Genomic DNA, 16,096 nt, shown 5'->3' with positions numbered 1-16,096 from the left:
CTGGGACGACTTCTGAGTCCTCCTCTGCAGCCCAGCTCTGGGGGTCATTCGGGAGGCCACCGCTGCTTTGGCCGTGCCTTTCTGGCCATCCGAGTGGTTCTTTTGCCTTGTGGACGGTGCTGGGGCTGCACCGAAGTTTGCTGGCGGGGTGCTGGGTGGTGCAGGGGAACCTGGCAGCTTCCAGTGTGGGCCTCTTTCAGTTCCTGAGTGGAGCTGAAAATCACCGGGTGCTTGCTAGGCAGCAAACGGTTAGTGCAGGAAACTAATCTCTCTAATCGCGTGTCCTTGTCCTTACAAGAGTAAAAGGAAATAAAACCCTGAAAAGGGAGGCTGTGCAAAATGCTGAAGCGGAGCCCACTGCAGAAGTCACGAAGTGCTACCGGCCAGTTTGTTAAAGTGTCCTTTTCTCTGTTCGTCCACAACGTCATTTCTTAGCGTGAGGAAAGGAGAGCAAGGCTGCGGGATTTGCAGAGCGGCGGCAGGGTCTGCGCTGTCACCAAGGGCCGCCGCGCTGGGTGCTGGAAGGGCCCTCGCCAGCCAGATGCTGGGGAGGGAGCTCAGGGGCAGAAGCCGCTTTGCTCCTGCTCCTGCTCTCATTTTACATGTTTCCTAAGCCATAAGTGTAACTCACAGGTAGTTTACTTTCATAAATGTTTGGGTTTTTTTTAAAATCGTTGCTGAAGCTACAGAAAGGGGATATGGCCTTCCAGAGCTTAAAAATTGCTTCCTGATTCTTCTTAAATTTTTGTTGGCTTAGGAAGCTGCAATACCTCTAATGGAAGTACAGGCAAGCACATGCCCTAATGAGAAACACTTTGCCCCATGTGCAGCTCTGTCTCTGTGAGACATTTCACCCACACGGTCAGGTTGTGGTTTGCCTCTCAAAACCGCTGGTTTTGATCATATTCCACAATTTATTTGTCGAAGCTTGTGTTGCTTAAGGCAGTTCCTCTCTAATTTGCCCGTTTAGTGGTCAGTGTTTGATGGTCTGTTTGCAGTGTTTTGAGAGTCCAGTGGTTGCAAAAACGGTGGGGGGAAAAAATTGAGAGAAAATACCTTAATTTCTTATAGATGATGTAAAATATGCCTTTGACAGGGAGAAGGCTAAGGCATCTGGCATGATAATGGGGGATTAAAATGTCTCTTCCCTAAATAAGTTTTTCGATGCTCTTCTGTTTGTTGAGTTGCTAGCTGCTAACACCAGTCTTAACTCATTTTCAGGATTATTTATAAATGCAATTAGTGCCCAGAAACTCTCGTTATGTCTTGTACGTTACTCTGTCTGGAGTCCTGTAATGGTTTAAAGTGGATTAAATTAAGATCAAATAAGAGAAAGTGGTGTGGTACTGCTAATTTACTTGGAAAATGCTGCGTGTTAGTGGATTCTGTTGCATAACTAAAAAAAATCATTACCACAGCACATTCTTCTGCATTTCACTATTTGCCCGATCTCCAAAGTTCTGGAAATATTTGATGATGTGTTCTGCCTGTTGCAGAGTTAATGTCTGGTGTTCTCTGGCGAGGTTATTGTTCTTCTACATTCTTCTATATCGTGGGGAGCGTGCTTTCCCACCTCACTAAGGGTACACGCCGGTCAGAATTTACACATCATTTGACCTCGGCTTATTCTGTAGGAATGTATTTCTTTCTGTAGTAGATACACAGTGCCTGTTGAGAACTGGCAATAAAGCGCCAAAAAGCAAGTTTAATGAAATCAAGGATTCCACCCACCCTGTAGTCCACCCATCCGTATCTCTCCAGCAGCTCCCATAATCAACCCATCCCACATCCACATCAGAAAACCCTCCCAATGCACTGCAGAGAACTCTTGAATTGCTTCTGCCCTACCATGCTGCCTTTCCAGCAGATCCTGGAGTGGTGACAGTCCCCGGTGAGAAATGTGACCTGTGACGATGAATGAGCTTCCTTCCAGTTCTTCAAATTCTTCCTCTGCTTGTTTAACAGTATCATAGAATCACAGAATGGTTCGGGTTGGAAGGGACCTTAAAGATCATCTCGTTCCACCCCCTGCCCTGGGCAGGGACACCTCCCACCAGCCCAGGTCGCTCCAAGCCCCGTCCAACCTGGCCTTGAACCCCTCCAGGGATGGGGCAGCCACAGCTTCTCTGGGCAACTGGGCCAGGGGCTCACCACCCTCAGAGTGAAAATTTTTTTCCTGAAATCTCATCTAAATCTCCCCTCTTTCAGTTTGAAGCCATCGCCCCTTGTCCTGTCACTACATGCCATTGTAAAAAGTCCCTCCCCAGCTTTCTTGTAGGCCCCCTTCACATACTGGAAAGCTGCTGTAAGGTCTCCCCGGAGCCTTCTCTTCTCCAGGCTGAACAACCCCAACTCTCTCAGCCTGTCTCCATAGGAGAGGTGCTCCAGCCCATGTATGTAGCAGAAGCCCACCACGACACCCCCTTCCAGTGCTGCCCCGTAAGCCCTCAGAGTTGGTAGTAGAGACACTGCATTACTGGCAGTGCTGCTCTGGGCTTTGAAAAGTTACCTGACCCCTGTCCTCACCCACCAGTGACAGTGGCCCCCAGGGAGCTGCCCATCACACACCCAGCCCCACGGCGCACAGCTCTGTGACTTCTGGGACAGCAACCCCAAATCCGACGTGCTGTCTGTGATACTGCTGTTGTTAGCCTAAAAATAACTGGTGTCACTTGTGGCATGCTCAGCTGCTCAAAGGGCGGTAATCAGGAAATCTCTTCTAGCGACACTGGGCAGTGAAAGGAGTCAACTGTTTGTGAGGGGGTTTTGTTTTTCTGGAGTTACTAATAGCTCTTGACTTTCTCACCGTTTCCCTGCAGTCAGCCACCTGCCTCACCCAGCACGCAAGAAGCAATCCAGGGCATGCTATCGATGGCAAACCTCCAGTCGTCAGAGTCCTGCCTCCAGACATCGTGGGGTACCAATCAGGCGAAGAATAACTCCCTCTCCACACAAAACTCTAAAAAAACGGGTGGCGGCAGCAACAAAAATGCCGGCAAACGGTTACTAAAGAAAAGCACAAAGAACAGTATTGACATCGAAGATTACGATGAAGATCAGGACCACTTAGATGCCTGTTTTAAAGATTCCGATTACGGTAAGTACAAAGGAAGCAGTGTGAGCGAGTGTGTGCCTGGGTGTGCATGTACGTATTTGTGCATGTTTGCAAATACCCACCACGTTTCTCATGATTGGCTTGCTCGCTTTCTGTCTCGTTGAAATCTGCTGGGTATTTTGGTAAGGAGGAGTGCAAATAACAAAAGGTCCGGACGACAAAATTAAGCAAACAGCGTGGGATAGGTAGGCCGACTGCAGAGCTGGTGGTGATGTGGCCATCCAAGTAGACTGTATTTGAGGCATGTCACAGTCAGAAGATCTTCAGAGGCGTGGAATCCCACTGCAACTGCAGCAGTCAGCCAAGAAACGGGAAACTGTCCCAGAAACGTGTGTCAGGTACTGGTACTTATGACAGAAATATCCTCGTCTGCACAACAGCAATAAAATGTCTAGCTAAGATGAGTGAGAAGTTGAACTTGTACTTGGAAAAGGGATCCAGTGGTATTTTGAGTGTTGGCAGGGAATGCAAGCATCTGAAGCAGAAGTGGGCACAAAGCCAGTTTGCACCAGTTCCATCAGTTCTGCCATTATAATCTGCAGGAGCATTTTTTGAATATAAGTAGTGAGGAAATGAAGAAAAGTAATCATGTGAAGGCTGATAGAGACTGGAAAGCCCAAAGCCCCAAGGAGGGCAAGAAGTTGGTAGAGGTTTATGCTGCATAACACGAAAGTCTGTGTGTGTGCGTTGAAGTCTCCTTGGCAAGCGTGGCCATCAGAACTCATCTGTTACGACTGGCAAAGTGGAGTGTGTGTTGTCATGTTATTAACAGAGATGCCGAGGCAGAACGGAGCTGCCGTGACCTGTCGCAGAAGGCGGCTGCCCAGCCGTTCGGGATGCGCTGCGCGCGCTGGGATGCAGTGATAGTGCTGGAAGGAGCTTTGGGAACGGGCAGCTCCGTGAAGCTGCTGGACAGGGCTGTGGGTTACAGACACATGCCACGCGTGAACAAGGCTCCGCTCTACCGAGGGGTGGATTTGTTCATCATGTGTCTGTGCTGCCGGTGAACGGAGAGTCTTTGCTGTGAGCAGGCTTGGTTTCCAGAAGCTCTGTTTGTGCTGCATCTGATCAGCAGATTTCTAGTGTCAGTGGTCAAATGCCACAGTAATGCCAAAATCACCACGATGTACCAAATGGCAACTGGCAAGAAAGTCAAACGCATGTGAAAAAAAACCCCAAAAACTACAACAGAAACTTCATCCTAAAGGTTGGGACAGAATTTAGACAGATAAGTTGGTGTTTATCCCAGACGCCTGTGAAAGGGTCCTTTGATAGAATGGTTCATGTTCATCTTTTGGATACACCTAAGTCGAGGAGAGCAGTTTTCACCGTCTGCGTAAACAGCCGTGTGTAATTTCTCTCTGCCTGACTGCGTGGGAGTCATTCGGGCAGGAAGGTGTGGTGTGGAATGGAGCGGTCGGCTGACGTGTCTCCAGTACCAGTCTAGCTTGGGATAAGGAAAGCGCTTCCCATCTCTTCTAGCTTTGCTGCCACTCCACAGACAAGAGGAAGACTAATTTTTCCTGAGAAGTTTCACTGTGTATCCTTAGGGTAGTGTGTGGATGAGAGCAGGAGACAGTCCCCTGAGCGTTGCAGGTGTGTCACCCCTCAGAGGTACCTCTGGGGGACCTCGCTATTCTAACTGTGACGCCCGTAGTCACCGCACCTGTAAGTGGGCCTCTCTGCAGGCCAGAGCTGTTTCCTACACTGAAACTATTGCCTTTGTTTCCTACTGTAGTTTACCCTTCTCTCGAATCAGATGAAGATAATCCAGTATTCAAATCCCGATCAAAGAAAAGGAAAAGTTCAGATGATGCCCCTTACAGTCCAACGGGTAAGTCCATGTGGTCTGTGCTGCCCAGACTCAGGCTAAGTTGTGCAGGTCACTAAAAAACCGCCATTTTTCAAGGAGCGGGAAATTGTAAGACCACAACTAGCGATTTCTTTATCGTGTGAAGGATTAATCCTTTCCAGCGCAGTAGGAGGTGATACCATGCACTGGGACTCATGCTGAGCAGTGTTAGCCTTCCTCCATCAAACAGATGGCAGGAAAAAGTCATTCCTGGGTGGGTTGTTGGTTTATTTTTCTTCAGGCTTTTGGTGATGGAACAATCGGTGGCCACCTTAGCAGTGGTATCCCCAGACAGCTGAATAGCCATGGCTTTTAGGTGTTGACTGTGTAAAAGGAAATGAGAGAGAGTGTGGAAATGGTCTCCTCCGGGTTCAGCCAAAGGCGGTGGTCTGGGCGGGTGTTTTTGTTGCAGCTCACCAGAAGCAGTGACAGGCCGGGGGGTCCTTACACCCCTTTGACGTGGCCCACTAATAGGGGAGTCTCCACGGCTTGCTGTGTGCGTGACAAGCAGCCCATGTCTCATCAGCTTGTGGCACTGCATGCCCACCCGCAGCTGATGGGGTGGTGAACACTGTTCATTCGGAAATGATGCTGGAGTCGTTCATATCTGTAACGGAGGCAGAAACCTCCTGGGGCTTTGGCTTCAGGTGGCTGTAGCTGCCAGTGAAGTCGCTCAGCTGCGTTACAGCTTTATTGGCAGCATCTCCCTGAGCTAATGTAACTGGAGGACTCATCCCGGGGAAGGACGGGCAGAGGCTGCGGCATCCCTGGCCCTCCCTGCTCAGTGTGTGGTCCCTGCTCCCTGGGCCTCGCTGCCCAGTATGTGGTTGTGGTGCTCACATGGGCACGTTCCCCACGTCTCACCTTCATCTGCTTTCCTTGTAGCACGAGTTGGCCCCTCGGTGCCTCGACAAGACAGACCGGTGCGAGAGGGCACGAGAGTCGCCTCCATTGAAACTGGACTCGCCGCTGCTGCCGCAAAGTTGTCACAGCAGGTGAGGCTACTTGAGAAGTACTGTCAGGAAACCAAAGCCCTCTCCCCCAGCAGCAGTCATGCCCAAGTGACAGTGCAGTGCCAGTCCTCCTCAGTCTTTATTCATGCCAGTGACACCAGGCTCAGCAGTCTCGGGGGAAATAAATGGGACAACGCTGCAGCGCAGAGCAGGCAGTGTATCAGAAGTGGAGAGAAGTGCGAGCGAGCGAGCGTAGCTGCCGGGCTAAGACAGAAGGAGGCCGCCCAAAAGGAGTGTGCGTGAACCCCGTATTGGTGTGTATTTGAAAGTCTGACTGGTGTGATTGCCTTGTCTGTGGAAATCGGCTGCTGGGAAGCACAGGGATTTACTTCCAAAGATTTGGTGAACCGTGGGTAACTATGGGTCAGTTCAGCAAAGATATTGAGACACTTTGGGTGTTGGTAAGCGTCTGGTCTCTGGGGAGGTCAGATAGATGCTAAGTGCATAATGCACATAGGCCACAAACGTGACCCTGTGAGGCGCAAAGGTGACAAGGTCTGCTGGAGCAAGGTTGGCGAGACACCTCGGCAAGTTGCTGGAGACGCAGGTTTTGGTGGCACTGGGCTTCTGTGGTGCGGACGGTTGAGTAGAAGAGCTCTAAGATGGTAGCAGGGTTCCCTCAAGAAGCGGACTGAAGGTAGGCAAGGGCAACAGGGTGGTGGCAGACCACTGTTCTCCTGCTATGTAAGTGCAGTTACAGGTCAAGAGGTACTGTGTGTGTCTTAGCAGGAGACAGAGCCTGTGAATCAGTGGGATGTTTAATATCCTCCATGCTATTGTGACAGTGTATGAAGATACCTGAAGATAGGAGGTGCCAGTTTTTGTGCAACATCGAAAGGTTTATTCATGCAAAACCACGCTGGTCTCCCAAGGCAGGGTCAGTTTGGTCCTGGCTGGCTCCCACTCGCCGCAGTGTTCGCAGAGTTAACACACAAGGAGGCTCTGCACAAAGCGCAGACGTAGATGCAAGAAAGGCAAATGTGTGTGCGCAGCAGAGCGAGCTGTGAGCGAGATGGTATCGGAACAGACCCTGAGCAGTTTGTACATGGCAAACTTCGTAGGTTTTCGTTGTATCAGGACCCTAAACAACGCCGCTGGCCCTTGCCGTAGCTAAAGGTCTTCTGGGGATTAATCTGAGCTTCATGTTTGTCATTTTAAAGGAGGAACAAAAAGGCAAGAAGAAAAAAAATACCAAAAAGAAGCTGTCAACCAACAACGCGAACAAACCGGCTCAGGAAGGCAGCTCGCCAGAGCCGAAGCTGGAGTCACATGCCAGCAGCCTCACAGATCACGAGTACACCGCAGGGGCCAGCACCTTTGGGGTCGCCCAGCCTAACAGGGGATCGCAGCCGATGGCACCCGGTGTTTTCCTCACACAGAGGAGACCCTCATCATCCTCGCAGAACAATGCCTCCGCCAAAGGTACCAGGAAACGTCTGGGGTTATGGTGTAGGAATGGGGAAGGGTGAATTGGTCGTGTAATCCATGGCTTTTGCAGGGCCTTCACATGTTGTGTCTCTCACGGGTACGTGGAGGTGCTTGGGCAGGTCAGATCTGGTCGGAGATAGGGCCTGTCCTGGCACTGTGGGCCCAAATATGCGTTTTGCTGCTGGGCTGTTTGTTGCAGGGTGTGAGGCATCCCATGCTAGGAAGTACTCCTGAGCGTGCCCCGAGGCTCCTGAGGAACACCTGCAGTGGTCACGTCTCAGTCCAGCCTGGCTGGTGAAGCCTTGTCCAGGGGAAGATGCGCCCATGAAGGCTGTTCTGCCCAGGGCTAGGTCAGGCGCTGCTGTGGTTGGGTGGTGTTTGTACACCGATACCTGTGCTGACACGGGCATGAGGACATCCTACCCAGCGGGTGTAGAGCAGCAAATCTGCAAACCTGTCTTGAGAGTTGCCACAAGGGAGCAGAGGAATGTCAAAACTTGGGAGTAACGCAGCTACACAGCCAAAGCCAAGTGAGAGGAAGAGGTCTCTTGTTGTCTGCCGTAGGGAAAGCTGAGGCTGTCCTGCAGTTCTGGGCTAGGACCTCCTGTTCGCTGCTTGAACCTTGCGTGACAGAGGCAGGATGTGGGACCGTGTAGCATGAAGATAAAGTGTGTGATCCACTGGGAGAGGCCCTGATGTAAAAAGTGAGGCAACGTGGCAGAGCTTTCCTGCATTCCCCTATGTTTGAGCGGAGTAAATTAGAGGTAGTGCACGGTGTCCTGCCAAGCAGTAAAACATCAGAGCAGCTTGAATGGGCCATACAGGAGGACATGCATAGCCCGTGGTAGGTGCCGGGGTCCTTCCAGGAGCTGGTAACACCTGTGGCTGGCTGCAGAACCGGAGAGCAATGAACGAATTTGCCTGGAATTGTGTCTTTGTGGTGAAATGGTGGCATTAGTGAAACAGGTCCAAGCCAGTGGAAGACGTGATGGGAAGAGGACTGCTGAATGGAGCTGAACCCCAGTCTGGCCAGTGGGCTGGGCTGCTCAGCCAGGGCATCGTGAAGGGAGCCTGACCAGGCATGTGGATCACACCTTGCCCGGTATATAGTTCAGTCCTCAAAGGAGGGAAGGAGCCATGTGCCAAGAAAGCAAGTGACCTCATAGGCAGCCGAGGACTTTCAGGGCCACCTGTGCAGGGTCTTGGGACAGCTGAGGGCACCAAGGGGACTTCAGGGCATCTCTCTGCTTGGAACACAGGAGAGTCCTGAGCCTGGGGACCACCAGCTGGGTCATTACCGGGAATGAAGGGTCTGTGGAAGGAGATGGTAAGATGAAGCAGAATTAGGGAGCTCTAGGACTTCCTCAGGGACGGTCTCTCAGTCTTACAGAGTGAGGCAAAAGGATGAGAAATGAGGAAACTTCCCATGGAACGTGTCACCCACACTGTCATGGTCTTTAAGGCTGGGGCACTTAATGCAGATGGGAGGAGTGGAGAGGAGCTGAGTCTCTGCAGGTATCGCACAAGAGTGCACCAACGGCAGCATGATGGGAAGAGAAAAGGCTGTGTGGGTTTGTGTTGTGCCCGGCAGTCCAGGTGCCTTGGTGACCAGGGGAGTTTCTGGCCGTAAGGTGGCAGCTGGCAAGCGGTGGGGACAGTGAGCGGCTGCGGTAGCCACACCGGTCCCAGGACGCATACACAGGGAGCACAGACCTCACTGAACCGCACGGCTCACGAGCAAGGCCCTCGACTCGTGGTGGTGGTGTCCTCTCATCGGGACAGGGAAGGGTGTCCACTTTGGGTGCGTTGTAGTGCCTTGGTGCTAGCCTGAAGAAGCGTATGTGTGTGTGTGCGCGGCACTTGTGTGTGTGTGCCTGTGTGTCAGTCTTTTCAGTGTCCTTGCAAGGCTGGATGCAGGTGGTCTCTAGAGCTGGGGGAGGAGAGGGCAAGAAGAAATGTGGAGCTGCAGTGGTAGGTGGGTTGGTCTCAGTGTGGAGGGCAAGGGACCAGGCATCCTCGGGCAGTGCTTGGCCCAGGACTCATGGTAGCGTGCGAGCTCAGCATCCCTGTGCCGCGGGTTGCCCTTCAAGGATGGCAGAGAGGTGCCCAGAGGTCCCTGGGGAGCGTGCGGGTGCACGGTGACAGCCTGCCGGGTGCGAGGAGCTGTGGGGTGCCTCTGCAGAGGTTCTGGGTTCCAGCCGTCAGCCCGGACGCAGGGCAGCAGGGCTGGCACTGTGGAGGCAGGGGGAGCCCCAGCGGAGAGGGGATGGGATGAGCCTCCACCCCGAGCCGGGTGCGCTCAGAGGGACGTGGCCCTGGGTGCGGGTAGGGGACGTGGCCGGGCCGCGGTGGTGCCGAGCTCCCCGCCGAGCCCTGCCTGGTGGCTGGAGGGGAGCCCCCACGCCGGAGCGGTGCTGGGCAGGGGCAGGGCTGGCCGCGGGCAGCCTGGAGGGGTCCGGAGGGAGGAGGCGGCGGCCGGCGGGGTCGTTCCCGGGGGGGCTGTGGGGCCGGAGCGGGCCCTCACCCCGCTGCCCCGCTCTTCTTCCAGGAAAGCGCACGAAGAAGGGGATGGCCACGGCCAAGCAGCGGCTCGGCAAGATCCTGAAGATCCACAGGAACGGGAAGCTGCTGCTCTAGCGGCCGGGCCGGCGGGAGCCCGGCGGCGGGAGCCCGAGGACGCTGCCGCTGGACTCTTGGCCACCACCACAATAATCCCGTTAACTTTCAGCGGTCGGAGTGTACAGAATCCTGCTATAAATATTTTTTAATATAGATGTCCTTTCTCAGAGTGCTGAGAGTGACTAGCCGCAAAAAGTTAATACTAATCCCGGCCGCGGAGGAGCGTGCCGGTCCCCCCCACCCCGCCCCCGGCCCGGCCCGGCCCGGCCCTCGGGTGGAGCCACCGGCGCAGCAGCAGCAGCAGCAGCGAGGCGGGCGGCAGCCGCGCCGGGCCGCGCCTCTTCCCGCCCGGCCAACGGGCAGGGAGGGCGGCAGCGGCCCGTGTGGGGCGGGGGCCGCGGGGCCGGGTCGGGCCGGGCCGGGGCCGTTGGGGCGGGGCGGGGCGGGGGCCGCTGGGCTGTGGGGCGGCGGGCGGTAGCGGCCGTTGGGTTGTGAGGCGTTGGGCGGCGGCAGCCCTTGGGCCGTGAGGCGATGGGCGGCGGCGGCGGCCATTGGGCTGTGAGGCGTTGGGCGCGTTTCTCAGGCAACCCCCCTGTCGCCCCGTGTAGCCGCGTTTCCCGAGGCATCCTTTTCCTAGAATGTAGCTTGTACATAGCTTTTGGAATAACCACCACCGGTTTTTTATAAGGGGAAAGTCTCTCCGGGGCGCCGCCCGCTGGTACCAGCTCTTTGCGTAACTTCTTGTACGAGGAGGGAGACGAGTTATTTTACTAGCACCTTGTGGAGTGTTTCCGTGTTTTGTGACGATGTAATTTATTAATGTTTGTAGCTTTTTATATTTGTACATTTCTTATGGGCTTTGTTTATATACACACATTACCGGGGCGCGGCGCCTGCGGGGAACCAGAGCCACCCGCGGCCATGGGCGAGGGCCGGGAGGGCCGCGCCGGCCTGGGCGTCGCGCCGGCTTTTTTTATTATGATTATTATTATTAGTATTATTATTTTTTCGCGACATGTACATTTCTAACAAAGTTTATCGTGGCTATCTATCTATGACGGTGTTTTATTTACCGATTCATATCAAATGCTCTTGTATCGAGTTCACGAAATCTAAGTAAACCTAGAGCAAAGTTTAAAAAAAGAAAAAAAGAAAAAAAAGAAAAAAAAAGAAAGCAAAGTAAACTATTTCAGGTTTTGTACACAACCGCCTGGGCCTGGCCTTTTTGTGGGGTCGGCACGGGGCGGTGCTGGGCTGGGGGGGCCGAGGCAGCCGCGGGGTGCCGTGGGGTGGGTGGGAGGAGCGGGCAGGGACCCGCAGCAGGTCAAGCCGGGCAGACAGCCCGGCATGGTCCTCTGCCCTCATCGGCCCACTCCTCAGCAGGAGCTTGACAAGCACACCACAGGGTGCTAAGCCAGCGCCCCATCTGTTCCCCAAAACCCTTACCAAGACCTCTGCTTGCTGTAGCACCACAAGAAGCCCGGGCTAATTTGGCACGGCCTTGAGTGTGCTGGTAAGATACCCCATGGTCCACCCGGACATGTCTGCCCGCCGGCCAGCACTGCTCTCGTCATCCACCTCCCTTGGACAAGCAAAAATACTTGTTTCCCTCTGCTTCCTCCCTCCATCTTGGAGGTCACCAGATGCTACAGGCTTTCCCTTTCTTTTCAGACACTGAAACATCAGGTATCTCACCATTTCCTTTGAGCCATTTCTCCGGATTGACCCTGGGCTGTTCTCCAAATACTCCTTGGTTATCACAAGAGTGGCTGAACCTCTCTTGAGATATACCTCTATACCCATAGACATGTGCTGCTCCTGCAGTTCTCTTTCTTAACAGAAGGCCGTTCACATCGCCCACACCTAGGCTGCTACTTAGCTCTTGGCCACACTGCCAGCAGTGACACGAACCAACTACAGCCGGCACAGAGTTACCTGTTACCCCTTCTGACAGCCCCGGCAGGCTCGAGGTTCGCGTTGCAGAGTCCTCTACCTGGAGGTAAGCATGATGCGACCTTGAACCCCAATCATGTTGTGTTTGGTTACTAGATGACAGCGACACAATGGGACAAGACGGATCTTCTCACTGGCCACATCTCTTCAAACAGGTCGCCCTTTGATGAAGCTTCATTGCAAGTAATTCCTTAAGAAGGCTGGGCGTGCTGTTGAGGGATTGCTTACTTTTTGGGAGGCTTTGCCTCTGAAATACCGACACCGTGTGTCTGTCGTGGGTCTCGGTGGCGCACAGCAGGCAAATGCAAAGGCCAGGTGCGCACAGGAGAGGTGGTTGGTGATATTACTTGCAGTTTGAGGCATTGCAAACCTGATCCCAGTTGATGTTGTCAGCTTTCGAACCAGGCAGGCAGTGGTGACATGGTCAGTGGATGAAGACAGTGTTTCCCAGGGGAAGGCTCCGAGAACCCGCTTGGATTGAGGGACCTGAAGGAAGGCTGAGAAGTTGCTGTCAGCCGAGGGTAAGTTTTTGGCCAAGGGCGGCATGGGAAGAATATATGGGAATGTTCCTGTGGGTGGCCCTGGGTGGGCGTACGGGAAGAGGCAGCAGGTTGGTCCTCTCTCACTGCTGTCCAGCAGAGAACTTAGTCAATGATGTTGGCCATTAGCTTCTTACAAAGCCACGGGCAAAAATGCTAGTGCTTTGATAAATGGTGCTTCCCACTAAGCGAGCTCTCAGTCCCGCCTAGATCCCACCTTTCCCCTCCAAGAGTGGAGAAACCACTGCCAGCAGGGATGTGTCCTGCCTGCATCCCCGCACCCCCCCCTTCCCACTCCTGTGGGCGTATTGCCAGCAAACATCTTAATTATCGACTCACCGAGCTGGGGAGAAGCTCACCTAGAGTCAAAAAGGCAGGGTTTCATTTTCCTGTTGAAGGGTGTTTCGGCTCCTGGCAACCTCCATCTCCAATAGCTGCTAGAGCATGTTGGTGCCCACATGAACGCAGGGTGGACGAGCAGTACAACCTTGGCTGGCTGCAAACTCCTGCCTTGGCTTGGCCCCTTGCATCACCACCAGCTTCTTTAAGAGCAAGTGAGGGTGAGTGCTGCTAAGCAATTCCTTTGATACAACGCCGCCTTCCCATTTATGCCGTGCAGCCGCCTTCCTGACACTTTTATGAAAGAAGGCTTTAAGCTCCATCAGGGATGGTCACTGATCTGTTATGTATAGAGAATCTCATGTACAAAGGCCAAAAGAATGTGCAAGCGACCTCAAACGCGTGGCGCAGGCCAGGTTTTGTGGCTGTGTTCTCTGAAGTCTCGCTTTGAAGTGGTCCGAGTGTGGTGTTCCCTCATGGATATTGATAGAGCATTACTGATAGAGAAACTGCTGTGCCTGCGGCTGCTGGGGATTTGGCTCTTCCCACATTCCCGTCCAGCATCCCACAGCGCTCAGACTTCGAGAGGCAGACAGACCCCACCAAGCACCTGTGAACACACGCTGACCTTGTTCCCCGTCCCAAATGGCAGACGAGACGGCGGTGCCGCTGCCCCGCTCGCATTGCCCGGCTACGCCGCTGCGGCGTCCTGCAGATATGCATCGCTCCCGTGTCCCCTCCGGCTTCCGACTGACCAGCCTGCCCCGAACGCTGGTGAGTTTTTGGGGTTGGTGTTGCAGCGTGTCCCTCACAGAGACGTTTCGGGGCGGAGGGAAGGTGTCTGACGGTAATAGCAGGCATTCACCAGCTGGGGGAGTTCACAGTTCAGAAAAAGTCACCGCCGAGGAAACGGTCCCTGTCGTGATAAACCCCCTCGCACCTCCCCAGGCTGGGTGACACCTTCGGCCTTTGTTTACCAGGTTTATTGCAGCGCGGGGGGAGGATGCCCCGTGACTCCTTCCAGTGTACAGCTACCAGCAGCCCGAGGGGGCCACCGCAAGGCTCTGGGTCGCTCCGTGCAGAAAACACCCTTAGAAATAAGCGATGATAGAGCATAGCTGCTACAGCCCGAAGGAGCCTGCGCACTGCCAAACCGGCACAGAGCTGCAGCCCTCGTGCAGTGACAAGGGGTAACAGTTGCTGCTCCAGCTCCCCTTTGCAGTAGCCCCGGGCTGGCATGGGACAACGCAGTGCAGAACCTGACTGCCCACGTCCCTGAGGTTCAGCCGGGGCAAACCTGGCTTTTCCAAAGTCCCCTTTGGACGCCTTTAGAAAGCACGGACAGGAGAGCCCAAAGGCTTCATCTTAACCAAGAGCTCCAGCTGGCCTCATTGGCAAGCAGAGAGGCTTTTCCGGCAGCAAAGGCCCGGGGCTGTCCACGGGCAAGGCAGCCCCTGTGCGTTCCTGCTGCGGGTCACTGGCCAGCCTGGCCTGCCTGCTGGCCCGGGGTGCCAGACGCACCTCCAAACCACAGCAAGAGGGGCAACTTCAATTGTTGGACAATGCGGTTTCCAATACATGCAGCGTGGCCATCAGAAGTTTGAACAGTGTCTTTACACTTTCCAAAGCATTTCTAACCCTTCCTTATCCATAGCCAGTAGTAAGGTTTGAGGCCAGTGCTGCAAACATCCTTCACGTGCTGCTTCTCGGGTAATTCCATGATGACTTTTCAGAAAGGACTGCCTTGCTGGCCTCTTGGGTTGCTAGAGGCTTCTTGCTGTTCTCCTCCTGGTTTATCTTGGCTTTTTCAGTCTTCTCCCTAGAAAGAACATGCAGCGGCTTGTTATAAATCATTCCTCAGTCAGTGATTCTGTCCAGTCATTCCAAATCTCTTGCCTATTTCCTGAATTGTTATTGCTGCCTTTGCCTGCAAGGATTTTCCCCTTCCTCTGTGCCCCCAAATCGTCCGTGTGTTCCAACCCTGACGGGGGGCGTAGCTCAGTCCCCGCACTCCCTGCGCATGGCTGGTAGAGGTGTAATAGCGTCTTTGTCTCTACAGATGGGCCGCTGACCCTGGCCAGTTAACACCATTTCCAGGCAACTCCTCCACCCCTTCTTGGACAAACTCCAGAGGGCTCTGCATTTGACAAGTTCTTATCCTACACAAATGTAATATAAAAACTAGAGCGTAGACAGGAAAAGGGGGTGTGTGTGTGTTGGGGGCCGGGGGGGGGCAGCCCAATTTACCCTCTGGCTGGCTCGGTGCTTCCCATCAACACAGCAGCCTCGTGCTGACAGTAGAGACCAAGGGCGCCTGGCACAGCTCCGATCTCTCTCCAGCGCCTCAGCAGGGCTCTCCAGCAGGCCTGGAGCAAGCATGAGTGAAAGCTGTTTGGGTGCCGGTGGGATAGATAAGTCACTTTTTTTTTTTTTTTTTTTTTTCCCCCCCTTACAATATCTCACACTGTGCAATTGCAGTCAGCACGCGACTAGTCTAGCAGCCCCCGGACCGTCGTGGCCCCCCTCTGCCCTGCTGCTCCGCTCGGCGAGCGCTGCCCCGAACGTTCCCTGCGAGATGAGCTGTGCGGAGATCCTGCTGCCTTCCGCCCGCTCGGCTCCACGCCCAGCAAGGGTACGCGTTGCGTTCCCCAGAGCCATTTGAAGAGGCCGCAGAGCGTTCGCGTTTACTCCTGCTAAGTTGGCTGAGGACATCGAACACCCTCGGGCAGCCTCACTATGCTTAATGGGTGCCACATTGGGAACTTTTGCAAATGCAGGTGAAATACTTCGTAATTCTGGGGGAGGGTTTTTGACAATGTGGAGGTACCTGCAGGAGGGACAATAAGTGCACCTTAAGTTTTACTTCTACAGTGACCGGCAACTGGAAATCGATAAATCTATTGCTCAATATACAAACGATACCATTGCCAGGGAGGTAATTTCTGTACATGTGTGTGCAGAGAGGCCGTTGGCCGCTCTTGCTAAACGATTACTAACACCATGTGCGTTTCTACTGTTTCTGCCTTTAAACTGACAAGAATCATTCAATAACGGACGTTTGGCACAGCCTGATGTTAATCTTGCAGACCCTGCCTTCATCTTTCGTCTCTGGTCGGGGCAGCCTCTGACTGCGCTGCGGAGAGCGTGTTTGTTACTTAAAACAGTGGCACGGTGCCATCGTGCACTACAAGCGCCGTTCTTTCCATTAACATCTGACATGGATTTGTAGTGCCCACCC

The 16,096-nt window shown here is 53.9% G+C and overlaps 1 protein-coding gene across 6 annotated transcripts in view; it reads left to right on the top strand.

Annotated features, from left to right (window-relative positions):
* PHF2 (PHD finger protein 2) overlaps window positions 1-10,396 on the top strand; it is a 90,692-nt gene extending 80,296 nt beyond the window's left edge. For 2 of the 6 annotated variants that reach the window (XM_054216828.1, XM_054216826.1), the window contains 5 exons: window positions 2,820-3,097; window positions 4,854-4,949; window positions 5,853-5,962; window positions 7,141-7,402; window positions 9,957-10,394. In XM_054216828.1, the coding sequence (XP_054072803.1) occupies window positions 2,820-3,097; window positions 4,854-4,949; window positions 5,853-5,962; window positions 7,141-7,402; window positions 9,957-10,045 (835 nt within the window). In that variant the 3' untranslated portion in view covers window positions 10,046-10,394. Of the gene's footprint in view, window positions 1-2,819; window positions 3,098-4,853; window positions 4,950-5,852; window positions 5,963-7,140; window positions 7,403-9,956 lie in introns of all 6 variants that reach the window. The other 4 variants (XM_054216832.1, XM_054216827.1, XM_054216829.1 and 1 more) reach the window with 4 other exon arrangements.
* The last annotated feature ends 5,700 nt before the right edge of the window (window positions 10,397-16,096 follow it).

The sequence above is a fragment of the Rissa tridactyla genome, chromosome 10, assembly GCF_028500815.1.
Source record: "Rissa tridactyla isolate bRisTri1 chromosome 10, bRisTri1.patW.cur.20221130, whole genome shotgun sequence".
Lineage (NCBI taxonomy): Eukaryota > Metazoa > Chordata > Aves > Charadriiformes > Laridae > Rissa > Rissa tridactyla.
The sequence above is the reverse complement of the archived record's forward strand: the minus strand, read 5'-3'. Positions and strand labels throughout refer to the sequence as shown.